The sequence below is a fragment of the Mustela nivalis genome (genome assembly GCF_964662115.1).
Source record: "Mustela nivalis genome assembly, contig: HAP1_SCAFFOLD_1468, whole genome shotgun sequence".
NCBI classification, from domain to species: domain Eukaryota; kingdom Metazoa; phylum Chordata; class Mammalia; order Carnivora; family Mustelidae; genus Mustela; species Mustela nivalis.
Genome location: NW_028135196.1, coordinates 1 through 14,939, shown reverse-complemented (window position 1 = coordinate 14,939; position 14,939 = coordinate 1). Strand labels below are relative to the sequence as shown.

Genomic DNA, 14,939 nt, shown 5'->3' with positions numbered 1-14,939 from the left:
TATCTACTCATAATCTTTGTATCAGATTCTAAGATTCAAACTTTTAGTCACTTTATATTTATTTAAATATTCATGATAAAGCTCCTGCATCATGGGATGCCTGGGTGGCTCAGTTGGTTAAGCAGCTGCTTTCAGCTCAGGTCATGATCCCAGCGTCCTGGGATCGAGTCCCACATCGGGCTCCTTGCTCTGCAGGGAGCCTGCTTCTCCCTCTGACTCTGCCTGCCACGCTGTCTGCCTGTGCTCGCTCTCGCCCTCTCTCTCTCTCTCTGACAAATAAATAAATAAAATCTTTAAAATAAAATAAAATAAAATAAAAAGCTCCTGCATCATTATAAGCTATTGGATTTTAGGAAACATAATTGTGCATCTCCTGGAACACCTAGAGTAAAAGCTTGCTTGAAGAATTAATTTTAATATTTTTTGAATGTGAATTAATGAGCAGACAGATGGAATTCTGTATAATGGAATGTTATATAAATAATGTAATGTGCATAATATGTCATAATTAAATATAAAAAATTTTTCAAATACATAATTTAAAAATTTATATTCCCTCTTCATGTTTAGGATTTATAAGTGCAAATGAATTATGTTGAGGAAATAAATGAGAAAGAAGGTTACAATCTATTTTTTACTATTCTTTAATTGTGAGCTTAGAATTTTAGATAGAGAGTCTTTTTTCTCCTGTATTTTTTTTTCCTGCTTTGTTGAAGATTATTTGACCATAGAGTCGAGGGTCCATATATGGACTCTATTCTGTTCCACTGGTCTATGTGTCTCTTTTTGTGCCAGTTCCATGTGTTCATCATCATTAGACATCAGAGAGATTCAAAGCAAAAACACATTGAGATACCACCTTCCACCAGTTAGAATGGCCAAAATCAAGAAGACAGTAAACAACAAGTGTTGGAGAAGATGTGGAGAAAGGGAAACTTCTTACAGTGTTGGTGGGAATGCAAGTTGGTGCAGCCACATTGGAAAACTGTGCTACCCGATGACCCTGCAGTTGCACTGCTGGATATTTACCCCAAAGATACAGATGTAGTGAACAGAAGGGCCATCTGTACCCCAATGTTCATAGCAGCAATGGCCACAGTCGCCAAACTGTGGAAAGAACCAAGATGCCCTTCAACGGTTGAATGGATAAAGAAGATGTGGTCCATATACAAGATGGAGTATTATGCCTCCATCAGAAAGGATGTGTACCCAACTTTTGTATGAACATGGATGGGACTAGAGGAGATTATTCTGCATGAAATAAATCAAGCAGAGAGAGTCAATTATCATATGGTTTCACTTACTTGTGGAGCATAAGAACTAACATGGAGGACATAGAGAGATGGAGAGGAGAAGGGAGTTGAGAGAAATTGGAAGGGGAGAAGAACCATGAGAGACTATGGACTCTGAAAAACAATTGGAGGGTTTTGTAGGGGCTGGCATGGGAGGTTGGTTGAGCTTGGTGGTGGGTTTTAAAGAGGGCACGTATTGCATGGAGCACTGGGTGTGGTGCATAAACAATGAATTTTGGAACACACGCATCTCTCATAATCCTAACCCCAGGAGAAAATGTAGGCTAGTAAATGGCAGAACTGAGATTTGAATCTACATTTGAATGATTCCAAAACCCATGTTCTTTGTGTAATGGTGCTCATTTGACAATGGTGAATATTATAATTATTTTACCAAATGTGTTATTTGTAATCCTTAATACTATTAATTTCTTTTCTAGAACACCTCAAAACCAAACTTAAGAAAATTAATGAATGCTTCTCAGCTTTTCAAGAAATGTAAGCTGTTTGAAGACTTGTTATGCACTGATTTTTGTCCATTCTTGTGTTAGTAACTTGAAATTACAGATATTTTCATATACTCTTTATTTTGTTTTTTTACTAAGTGGAAATAGAACTTGGCCTTCTATCACCAGGAGATAAAACTTTATCTGAGCATGATAATTCTGAAAACAAATGTGAAGATACAGTTGGTGTTTTTTCCAAACCATCTGCTGACATCTGTGACTCTTCTCCTCCTGCTTTGCCATCGCCTGATTCTATTCTAAAACCTCCTTTCACATCGTTAGGCCTTGGTCTTACAAAGGTAAGTTGTTTCATTTTAAACTTTTTCCCCGTTCATATTTTATCGTCTTGATCCTTCTAATGAAAAGAATCTTAGGAAGAAAGGGAAGTCCTCAAGATCATAAGAGAAAGCAGTGTCATACTGGAAGAGAGGTAATTGGATTGAGATTTATAAAGTCTGGTGGGAGTGAACAGTTCTTAGGTATGCCATTATGGGAGGAAAGAATTACAGAGCAACTGGAAAGAACAGCTATAGATGGAATATGAAGATGAGGGAGGAGGTGAAGGGAAAGAATTCATTTAAGAAGGGCTAGATGACTGTAAAGCTTGCAGAGTTGAGAGAGATTATTATAAAAACACAATAGCAGTTGTGGGGCTACGGGACAGCAGATACTCTACATTATAAAATATGGTAGAAATTATTTTAAGTGCGAATTAAGAAAACGGAGTCAGGTAATTTAAAAAAATGCTCACTCATCTGAATGATTACAGCTTATTTCTATGAAGAAGTGGAAGAAAATTTTATTCTTTTAAGTTGATAAAGTGTGATATTGTATATGTAATTTAGCAAAACCTGTGTTTATAGATAATGCAAAGTGAAATCTGTTTTAGGCCTTAATCAGACTTATTATGAATTTTGAATTTTGGCCATTATCCTTTTTTAAAAAAATTTTTCAATTTATTTATTTTCAGAAAAACAGTATTAATTATTTTTTCTACCAACCCAGTGCTCTATGCAATCCGTGCCCTCTATAATACCCACCACCTGGTACCCCAACCTCCCACACCCCCCTGCCACTTTAATCCCTCAGATGGTTTTTCAGAGTCCATAGTCTCTCATGATTCACCTCCCCTTCCAATTTACCCCAACTCCCTTCTCCTCTCTAACACTCCTTGTCCTCCATGATATTTGTTATGCTCCACAAATAAGTGAAACCATATGATAATTGACTCTCTCTGCTTGATTTATTTCACTCAGCATAATCTCTTCCAGTCCTGTCCATGTTGCTACAAAAGTCGGGTATTCATCCTTTCTGATGGAGGCATAATACTCCATAATGTATATGGACCACAACTTCCTTATCCATTCATCCGTTGAAGGGCATCTTGGATTTTATTTATTTTTCTGTGTGTGTGAGAGAGAGTACAAGAGCAGGGGGAGGGGAAGTGGAGAAGCAGACTCCCTACTGAGTAGGGAGCCTGATGAAGGACTTGATCCCATGAGCCTGGGATCATGACCTTCATGAGCTGAGGGCAGATGCTTAACCAACTGAGCCAACCAGGTGCTCTTTCTTGTGGCTTCTAATTTATGTACTGTGTGGTGTAATCTTGGAAAGTTTTAGATCTTTTTGAGAATAAAGAGAGGAGAGAAGTAAACACCTTACGTAGTCTTTTCATTACGCAAAACTGAAATTTATGACTATGTAAGTGAGGTTCTTAATCTTTATCCATTAAATGAAATAAATTTTAAGGTGCAACACTCTTAAAGAAAAAATATAATTTTTTAAAGATTTTATTTATTTATTTGACAGACAGAGATCACAAGTAGGCAGAGAGGCAGGCAGAGAGAGTAGCGGGGGGAAGCAGGCTCCCTGCTCAGCAGAGAGCCTGAAGTGGGGCTCAATCCCAGGACCCTGGGATCATGAGCTTAGTTGAAGGCATAGGCTTTAACCCACTAAGACACCCAGGTGCCCCTAACATCTTGTTTTTTGATTCTGATTTATTTTTAATTGTATCTGCAATAGACACATGCACACAGATCAAATGAATAAACTAACAATTTATAGTTTTTTTCCTAATATGAACTAGTTGTCATTATAGAATCATAAGGAAGCAAAGGTTGCTAACAGAGTATACAGAATTATTTCTGGAAGATGATTTTTACTTTTTCAAATATCTCCAACAGTGGATACATTTTATATTATCAGGAAACGTTAGTATTCATAGCTATTAGTTTTGGGGGGTTCTTTTTAAATTTAAAAAATTTTAAGTAATCTCTATACCCAGCATGGAGATCAAGAGTCACACTCTCTTCCCACTGAGCCAGCCAGGAGCTCCATAGTTGTTAAATTTATCATGTGAATTCTTTCATATCTGAAATCCAGAAATGCTGGTGATTTTTTTTTTATTTATTTATGTCCCTTTCTTCTTTCCTCATGTGAATATTGGGTCCTGCTTGATAATGACACATGTATTTGGAGACTTTAAAACCTTCAACTTGGATGATCATAATTATTATTATTTGTTAAAGATTTTATTTATTTATTTGACAGATGGAGATCACAGAGAAGCAGGCAGAGAGAGAGAGAGGAAGGGAACCATGCTCCCTGCTGAGCAGAGAGCCCGATGCGGGGCTCGATCCCAGGACCCTGAGACCATGACCTGAGCCAAAGGCAGAGGCTTAACCCACTGAACCACCCAGGCGCCCCGATCATGATTTTTTTTAATATTAGATTCTTTCTCTGGTCATTACCTACTGGTGAAATATGCTGTTCACAGTGGAATAAGAAAATGATGTGAATTTTAAAATAGAGTTTTATATTTTTCTCATATATCATAGTAGTACTTAAAAATGCCTCAGAATTTTAAAATCCTATTATTTCTTTTATATAATAGAAATCTTTTAAGATTAATTTTCAAAAATGAGTATTCCTACAAAATCTTGGTGTTTTGCAGTTAAATCTTTATTAATCTTTTTAATAAAATTTTATTTATTTATTTGACAGACAGAGATCACAAGTAGTCAGAGAGGCAGGCAGAGAGAGAGTGGAGGCAGGCTCTCTGCTGAGCAGAGAGCCCAATGCGAGGCTCGATCCCAGAACCCTGGGATCGTGACCTGAGCTGAAGGCAGAGGCTCAACCCACTGAGCTACCCAGGCACCCGATATTTATCTTTTTAACATCATGAGTAATGTCATTTTTCCTACTCCAAATGTATTTGTCTAGAAATTTCTTCATAAGTCTTCTGGGTGCTTCAGGATGTCTGGGTGGCTCAGTTAGTTAAGCATCTATCTTTGGTTCAAGTTTTGATCCCAGGGTGCTGGGATTGAGTCCTGCATTGGGCTTCTTGTTCAGCGGGTAGCCTGCTTCTCTCTCTGCCTGCCCCTCCCTCTACTTGTACTCCCTGTCTCCAACAAACAAATAAATAAAATCTTTAAAAAAAAAAAGGCTCTGGGGTGCTTCAAATTTGGTATGTCCCAGATTGAAGACATTGTTTCTGATGCTTTCTTCTTCCCTGGCTTTCTGTAATTTGCTCTGTCATTTGTTTTCCCCTTCCTAGTAGATAGCACCACTGAAACACTGAAGTAGGAAAAATCCTGGACTCCAAACTTCCCTGAAATTACTACATCCAGGGACACTTCGGTGGCTTGCTCGGTTAAGCATCTGACTGTTGGTGTTGCTCTGGTCATGATCTCAGGGTCCTGGTATGAAGCCCCTGGTCGGCCCCCATACTGAGTAGGGAGTCTACTTGAGGTTTCTCTGTGTTTCTCTTCCTCTGCCCCTCCACCTGCATGCACACCCTCTCCTTCTAAATATAAATAAATTAAATCTTTTAGAAAAAAACATCACATCTCTACCTTTGAATCCAATAATACATTATATGTTAATTAATTGAATTTAAATTAGAAAAAGGGGCACCTGGGTGGCTTAGTCAGTTAAGCATCTGCCTTCAGCTCAGGTCAGGATCTCAGGGCTCTGGGCTTGAGTCCCTCATTGGGCTCCTTGCTCAGCGAGGAGTCTGCTTCTCTCTCTGCCTGCTTCTCTTCCTGCTTGTGCTCTCTCTCTCTGACAAATAAATATAAAACCTTTAAAAAATATTAAAAAGCAAAAAAAGAAAAAATCACCACATTCAGTCACTCTCTGCATGCACTATTTTGTATCTGCTTCCCATTTTTCATATCTTAATATAATTCCCTCTCTCTCTGTCCTATAATTTGAAATCCTCTTCTGGCTTGGGTTCCTTTTTTTTAATTCAAAGATTTTATTTATTTACTTGACAGACAGATCACAAGTAGGCAGAGCGAAGAAGAGAAAGCAGGCTCCTCGCTGAGCAGAAAGCCTGATGCGGGGTTCGATCACCCGCATCAGGGATCATGACCTGATGATCCCTGAGCCAAAGGCAGAGGCTTTAACCCACTGAGCCACCCAAGTGCCCCTTGGGTTCCTTTATGTTCGTCTCTACATTGCTATGAGAGTGACCTTTCTAGAATATATTTGTGGTGATGTAACTCCTCTGCTTCTTTAGTGGATGCCCATTACCTGAAGGAGAAAGTTTATATTCCAGCATCACACTTGCCTTTTTTGTTTCAGTCCTGGTTTTCCAATTCTGTCTCTCTATCCCACTCCCAAAAATTGTGTTCCAGTTTTGCCACCTTCTGTAGCTATAGTCACTTACTGTGTTATTCCATACGTCATCCTTTAGCTCATTCTACCTTTTCTAGAATGCCCTTCACACTGTCTTTGTGTAGTCTCTCTCTCCAGATACAGCCCTACCTTTGCAGCATTTCCTGAGCTTCCCATATACAACTGTTTTCCCCTTTGTGCCTTCACTGTGCTTTATTCACTTCACCTGTAGAACTAGTAAATGATACTCTTCTGTTCTCGTTTTTGTCCATCTCTACCCCTACTAGGATACATGACAGTCTCTTTTATTTATATTTCCAGCTTCTCCCAGGATAGTGCCTATGACTTGATGGACGCATTTGTCTTTCTGAGTGAGTGGGTGAGCACGTGAATTGATATGATGTTTTCTGAAGTCGGGCTTTTGTTTTGTATTGTTTTTATAGGAAGGAGAGGAGCGGCCAGGGATTGGAACAAAGGACGATGGTATCACTGAAAGTGTTCCACAAGCACAAACAATTAATGACTGTTTGACTTCTGCTGACAGGGCAGGTAAAAATGATAGACATGGTAAGTTAGTGAACATCTCCACAATTTTTTCTAGGCCTAAATGCTAGTATAAGAAATATCACAGTATGTAGATCCAGTTATGTTCCCCCATTTCATTAAGATATTTTTCTTTTTCTTTTTGCTGTCTTTCTTTTTAAGTATACCAGCTTTTGGTTCCTGAAAATTCTTCAACCCTCTGAAAATCTTTACTGCTTTTACTTTTATTTTATTGAAGTATTCATGAAGGGGGCATAGGCTTGTATATACGTTTAAAATTCATAATACACGTTCTCATTAATGTATCTGTGACTGTATTTTATAGTTATGCTGTCAGCATTAGGATTTGCAGAACAAAATGAAGAATCACCTTGGGATTCTGAGGTACCGTTTTATTATTATTTTAAAATAAAAGCAAGGAGTGATTTTCAAACGTAAAAGGGATGCTTAGACTTTACACTCTCATCTCTGCATTTGCCTATAAAAACTATTTCCTTATACTTTTTACCTGTAATTGATAAAATATTTCTGTGCTAAATATAATAATCCAGCAAATATAGTTCTATTAATTTACAAACTTAACCTAATGAAAACTGTGTAGTAGTAGTATTGCAGAAAACGGAGGCTTAGACATGATTAGGAATTAGTTTGTGTTTTGAAATTAAGTTATCTAAATAACCAAAGAATTACTCCAGGCCAGCTTATGGCCAGATATATGATTCTGTGGTGTATATGGATGTGCAAAACTCCTAATGAGATCTAGAAAGAGTTTAGATTTTAGTTTTTCACAAGTTGGAATTTGAAAAGATGATACCTGGGACTTGAAAGTGTATCTATCTATCTGTCTGTCTATCTATCTATCTGTATGTATGTATATGCATATGTGTGTATCTATGTAGTTGAGAGAGAGAGTTAGTGAGTGGGAGGGAGAGGGAGAATCTGAAGCAGACTCCAGTCTGAGCACAGAGCTCAACTGAACCATGGGGGGCCCCTGAAACTATTATATTTGGATTGTTAAGTAGATTTACAAGGAGCATTGTGATTATAATAAAAATTATAGTAATATAATGGTATTAGTGGTATTATTACCACTGGTTTAGTGGTGTTTTATTTATTTTTTAAAAGATTTTATTTATTTATTTGAGAGAGAGAGAGAGAGAGGGAGCATGAGTGGGGGAGGGGCAGAGGGCAAGGGAGAAGCAGGCTCTCCACTCCCCATTTCTGGGGCTCTATCCCAGAAATGCCTAGGCATCCCTAGTTTAGTGGTGCTTTCAATAGGTAAAAACTATTTCAGATAGTTAAAATAGTATGCCTTGAGTATCTTTGTGGCAGCCTTACTTACAGAAACGTAAGTGTAAGGTAACGATGACCTTTTCTAAGGTGACAGACTATGGAGGGAGCTTAAAAGGGCCTGATCTCTTAGGACAGGTAGGTGCTATACAGTACGGCAAGCACTGTGTTTCAAGTCAAAAGATACAGTGGCATCCAGATTCTGTCACTTGGTAGCTGTGGGATCCCAGAAAAACTTGTTTAACCTGTTTGAATGTCACAGACCTCATTCATAAAAATGGTTCTAATACCTACCTCTCAGGTATGTGTAATGAACAAGTATGGAAACACTTTGTAAACTGTTAAGGGCACTATAGAAACATGAGACAAAAATGATCACAGCGGTATTAGTGATTTACTAAATATCGAGGACCCTTTTTTGAAATGTGAAGATTTCTGAAGGGCAATAAAATAAATAGCAGTAGTGTTAAGAAAAGAAGGGGAAAGTTAGAATGGGCAGGTGGATTTCTAATTTGGGCTATGTTAAATTTCAGTGACATTGTGTTAGGTATACAGTTGACCCTTGAACAAGATGGGTTTGAATTGTTTGTCCACTTACACTCAGATTTTTTTGATACAGTACAGTACTGTTAATGTATTTTCCTCTTCCTTATGATTTTCTTCATAACCTCTTCTTTAGTTTATATTGTAGGAGTACAGTATATAATATATAGGACATACAAAATGTGTTAATTGACTTTACGTTATTGATAAGGTCAGCATTAGGTTATAATTTACTCTGACCTTCCGTGCTTAGTTTACAGAGTCAATATTCAAATGAGGATTAAGAAGTAGATGAGATCTACAGATCTAATGATCTCTACTCTAGAGATCTAAGGTCTTCTATTTAAATATTTTGGTTTTTAATATACACTTTTGCTATTTTTAAGTCTAATTGCTTTTGAAGTAGGAAGTTCAATAGGAGATGAGTAAAGTTTTGGGGGAATCCAAAGTTATATGTGAAGTTTGGACTGCACGGCTATCAATGCCCTTAACCCTTGCATTGTGCTAGGGTCGATACCTAGAATAGTGACTTGGTACTTGAGACCTCCTCAGTGAGCTTGTTGTTGTTACTTTTAGAGAAAAAGAAAGAGAGAGCATGTGAGAGGGGTGAGGAGGGGCAGAAGAAGAGAAACAGAAAGATTCCCAAGTAGGCTTTGTGCACATGATGGAGCCCAACATGGGGCTTAATCTCCCAACCCAGAGATCATGAACTGAACTGAAATCAACAGTCAGTTGCTTAACTGACTGAGCCATATAGGTGACTCCTCAGTGAGATTATTTTAGGTGTTTTGAACTTAAATATATTTGTTATTGAATACCAGCTATATACCAGGCTGTACAAGTTGAGGGGTTAGGCTGTAGTGGTTGATGCAGAAAAATGAAGAATAACAACCCACTGTAAGTCACTGTTAGTGGTTCATATAAGAAAATAGGAATGTTAGGTTAGGGAACAGTGGGGGAGTTTGCAGTTAGAATGGGTATGAGAATACAAGCAGAATTTTGTTGGTCAGAAACAATCTCTCTGCGTGTGGCAAGAGCTGTCAAGTAAAGGATGAGAAGGACCAGTTGTGTGAAGGTCTTGGAGACCTTCTAGACATTCTAGACAGACAGAACCGTGGATCACACCTGTTCATCATTTCACTCTAATGTCTTGGAATGACCAGGAAGCAGGAAGATCCACCCCATTGTCATAACCATTGGTATTATTGTTGTTTGTAGAAAAGAAAATGGGTATACTAAAATAAGTGCCTGGTACCTTTTAGGTAATTAATAAATAAATGTTCTTATTATTCCCTTATGAAAGCTTATTATACTTTTTGGAGAGTTTCATACCTATATCTAAAACTTTTTACTATTATTTAAACATAATTTCATGAAAAGTTTTTCTTCCTACTTTGGCATTGCATTTAACCATTATCCTGTCAATAAAGTTTCCAAGCCTTTGTTTATACAAATGAAGCAGCAGTTACCACACTGTATTCTTTATACTCAACATGATCTACTCCAAGGTTTCTTATGTCAGGTGTCCTATTTTTACATGGAAAAAGGTTCTGCTGTTCGGAACAGCTTAAATTTGTAGCAAATATACTTACTAAAGAATTTATTTAAATACATATTTTTAATATCCTTTAATTTGGTGGGGAATGCAAAGGAGAGTTAGGTGTTTTGTTAGTTCCTGTTGAAATGTACATATAAGTCAGTGTTCTGTCCAAGAAAATATTTACTCTAGCATTTGATGCTCAGTTTACAGCCGGTGGCCAAATGAAGATTAAACATTATATTTAATTTAGAAAGCATATATGAGTTTTTAAAATGTTTTGGTTTTCAGTATATGCTTTTCTTATTTGTGAGTCTGATTACTATGAAAGTAGGAAGTTCAGATATTTTCTTAGAAAAGGATTAGGAAATCTTTATGCGACTCATTTTTGTTGTTCATTTTAACAGAGTAATTCTGAGAGTCTCCCAGAGACATACCTTGATCATTTATCTGGGCATGCAGATCAGAAAGGGGAAAGTACATTAAATGAGCAAGTAGAAGGTAAGACTTGTATTTTATTAAAAAGTCATTTGATAAAATATTGGTGTAAAATGGGAGCACTGACATATTTCAATATCCAAAGAAAATCATCTATTGAATTAGAGATAAAGAGAAAGATTGGAAAGGTGATAAGTTGAAGTCTTATCAGGTGTCAGTGTCGGTAACACATGAAATTGAGGGTGCCACAAAGGAGCTTACTTAGTGGTTCCATGTCAAGGTACTCTAAGACCAAAGGAACGCCAGGAAATAAGTGGAAAGGATAAAAAGGGTGACTGACGAGAAAGTCAAGAATACGGGGAGTAAATGAAGGACAATAAGCAGCTGTCAGAGTGGAAGGTGGTAAAGTAGAACAATTCTTTATTTTTTATTTTCTTTTTAAAATTTTTTTATTTTTTATTAACATATAATATGTTCTTAGCTACAGGGGTACAGGTCTGTGAATCTCCAGGTTTACACACTGCACAGCATTGGCCAAAGCACATATTCTCCCCAATGTCCATAACCCCACCAAAATAATTCTTTTAAATGAGGAGCAGACTATTTGAAATGCAGGAATAATATCAGGTGAGCTTCCAGTACCAAAACCTGTCAGAGTAGGATACCGAAATTTTCCTGCTCTTACTGCTTTCCTCATGGTTGGGAAGACATTCAGGACTGCCCTAGTTGATGATGCAGAGCGATGTTCTAGTCACCAATAAGTGTGTGTATCTTAATGGCATAAAAATGGTGGTACTTCATAAATAGTATCATTGAGTGCAAAGTAAGAGTATTGGAAGGAAGAAGGGAGGAGGGTCAGTTCGGGGGAAATCAAGGAAACTTTAGCCATGATAAGAAGTCCATTAGAAAGCTTACGACTTTTAAGACATTTCCAGTTTCGAAGAATTGATAGTGATGCACATAAGGCTTGCTTCTAGAAGGTGAAGTTAAGGTAAAGGAATGTGGTAGCAGATACAGTATGGACTAGAATTTCTCCAACTTTAGTAATCAGAGACCTTGCTAAAAATGCAGATTGTGAGCAGCAGGTCTGGGATTCTGCATTCTGACCTCTCAGGTGATGCCAGTGTCTGTGGTCCCTGTGTCATGTGCTCTGTAGCAAGGGGTTTCTGCAGAGAAGTCTGGAAGGGCCAGTGGATAGTTCAAGACACCATGGGATCAAGGAAAAGCATTATTTTGTTTTTATTTGTGAGCATGTTTTTAGCTAGGGGGGAGCAAGGAGATGCAGAAAGAGAGGTAATAGATGTGAGATACTAGTGCTGAATAAAGAGGAAAGAAGTGGTGAAGATAAACCCTAGTAAAATGGGTGTAAAAGCAGAACAATCAAGACCATAGATCCAGAAATAACTCTGTTTTAAAGATTTATTTTAGGGAGAGAGAATGAGAGAGACAGTGAGTGATTAGGGGGACGGGCAAAGGGAGAGGGAGAGAGATGCCTCAAACAGGTTCACTTCTGAGACTAGAGCCCGATGCGGGGCTCAATCCCAAGATGGTGCCATCATGACTTGAGCCAAAATCAACAGCTGGATGACCAATTCGCTGCTCCACCCAGGCGCCCCCTGAATTACTTTACTTAATGGCTTATAAAACAGTGGTACTTCCTAAGTAGTATCATTGAGTGCAAAGTAAGAGAATTGGAAGGAGAAAGAGAGCAGGGTCAGTTCGTGGGGATCAGGGAAGCTTAGAAAGTTAATGACTTTTAAGACATTTCCAGTTTTGAAGAATTGATAGTGACGAACATGAGGCTTGCTCTAGAAGTTGAAGTTAAGGTAACAGAATGTGGCAGTGACTCAGTATGGGCCAGAATTTCTCCAATTTTACTGAATCCTCGGAGACCTTATTAAAAATGCACATGGTGAGGGGCGCGTGTGTGGCTCAGTGGCTTAATCCTCTGCCTTGGGCTCAGGTCATAATCTCAGGATCCTGGGATTGAGCCCCACATCTGGCTCTCTGCTCCACAGGGAGCCTGCTTCCACCTCTCTCTCTGCCTGCCTTTCTGACTACTTGAGATCTCTGTCTGTCAAAGAAATAAATAAAATCTTTCAAAAAATAATGAACAGTATGACCACAGGTCTGGGATCCTGCATTCTGACCTGTCAGGTGATGCGAATGCCAGTGGTCCTTGGGCCATGTGCTGCATCGCAAGGGTGTAGACTACCACCTACAGACACCTGGAAAGGCCCTGGATACTTCAAAGCACCACAGGATGAAGGAAATCATTATTTTCTTTTTATTTGTAAGCATGTTTTCAGCTTGAGAGGAGCAAGGGGATGTAGAAGGAGTTGTCATAAATGTAAAATATCAGTGCTAAATAAGGAGGAGAGAAATGGTGGAAGTAATCCATAATAAAAGGGGTGTAAAAGCAGAAAAATCAATACCATAGTTCCAGCAGTAACTCTGTTGTAAGGATTTCTGTATTTATTCTATGGAGAGAGAATGAGAAAGGCAGAGAGTGATCAGGGGAGGGACAATGAGAAGGGTAGGGATTCCTCAAGGAGACTGGCTTCCAAGCCTGGAGGCAGATGTGCGACTCTATCCAGGGACCTTTCGATCATGATGGGAGCTGAAATCAAGAGCCGGATGTGCAATCTGAGGCTTGATTCACGTGTCCTCAGAAACTACTTTTTTTTTCTTTTTTTCAGAAATTATTTTTGAGGAAGGGGACAGTGATGGGAAAAGGGAAAAAGAAAGGCACGTTAGCTGAGAAGTTTTGGAGTTGAGCAGGAAACTCCAGAGAATTCACTTGTGATGGCCTCAGGGTATTTGCACTAGAACAGATTTAATCACAGCAGCACCACAAAGAATACTGAAAGCAGATGTAGTGCTAGACATGGGGTAAATCATAGCCACATATTCATCCTCCTCAGGTCTATTGGACATCAAAGATAGAGGTTATGTTGGTATTTATTATTCATTGCGATTTGGAAGCTATGGCTTTTTTTCTGTAAAGATATTTAATTTTTTGATAGGATAGCTGTTTCCAAAAAACCTTGAAAGACTGATATGATCTACCAAACCAAACTCCTTTTGGAAACTATAGAATTACAGGATTATTCCCTAAATGTTAAAATTTTTATTATCAGTAAGTGTGACACTAATTCTGAAATACCTATTTTTTAAATTTTAATAAATAGAATATTTTTTAAGAAAAGAATTAGGAGAAAATAATTTCTTTTAGGCTTTTTTTAGCATTCACTTGAGAGTGGGTGGCAGGATTATATTTAGATGTTTGTGCCCAGCTGGGAATACTAGGTAGAGGTCTAAAGATTGCTTATTGAAAATAAAGTTTCTTAGCCTTATATTTATAGCTTTAAATTTACAAGTATTGGTCAAATTATATTCAATGTTACTAGAAAAAGCATCTTCCCAAGCCAAATATTAAAATATTTCCTATATTCTCTACAACTTTATTTAGAGTTGGCTTTCCCAGCAATAATGGGAATCACTGAGAATTTAGTATACAGTACCATCTTCTCAACTATGTACGCATTGTCTATCTCCTTGTTTTATTATTTTTATTTTTTTTTTTAGAGAGCAAGAAATTGGGGAGGCAGGGAGGGAAGGCAGAAAGAGAGGGAGTGAGAGAACCCTAAGCAGCAGACTTCATGCTTATCATGAGGTCTGATGCGGGGCTCGATCTCATGACCCTGAGATCATGACCTGAGCTGACATCCAGAGTCAGACACTTAACTCACTGAGCCACCCAGATGCCCCTTTATTATTGTTGTTGTTGTTGTTGTTATTATTTTTAATTATTTTATTGATTTGAAAGAGATTGAGAGAAAAAGTGGGAGAAGCAGACTCCTCACTGACGTGTGAGCCCGATGCAGGACTCCATCCCAGGACCCAGTCATGCCCTGAGCTGAAAGCAGCCGTTTAACTGACTGAGCCACCCAGGCGCCCCCCTTCATTAATTTTGATGAATAGGTGGAATATTGGTTTTCAGGAGTACTATATCATTTAAAAATAATATTCTCCTGATATTCTCCTATTGATTAACCATATCTAATTTGTGCTCTACTTAATGTACCAGTTAACTCAGGGCCTTTCATCAGTCATATGATCAGATTGGTACTAATAAATTGTACAGTATTTTTTTCACCCCTGTAGTTT

The 14,939-nt window shown here is 38.1% G+C and overlaps 1 protein-coding gene across 1 annotated transcript in view; it reads left to right on the top strand.

Moving 5' to 3' along the window:
• LOC309857865 (ankyrin repeat domain-containing protein 26-like) overlaps positions 1 to 10,957 on the top strand; it is a gene marked incomplete at its 3' end in the record, with an annotated part of 37,333 nt that extends 26,376 nt beyond the window's left edge. The window contains exons 9-13 of the mRNA XM_082750600.1: positions 1,733 to 1,790; positions 1,898 to 2,097; positions 6,862 to 6,985; positions 7,287 to 7,345; positions 10,739 to 10,957. Of these exons, the coding sequence (XP_082606726.1) occupies positions 1,733 to 1,790; positions 1,898 to 2,097; positions 6,862 to 6,985; positions 7,287 to 7,345; positions 10,739 to 10,957 (660 nt within the window). The remainder of the gene's footprint in view (positions 1 to 1,732; positions 1,791 to 1,897; positions 2,098 to 6,861; positions 6,986 to 7,286; positions 7,346 to 10,738) is intronic.
• Between the last annotated feature and the right edge of the window lie 3,982 nt (positions 10,958 to 14,939).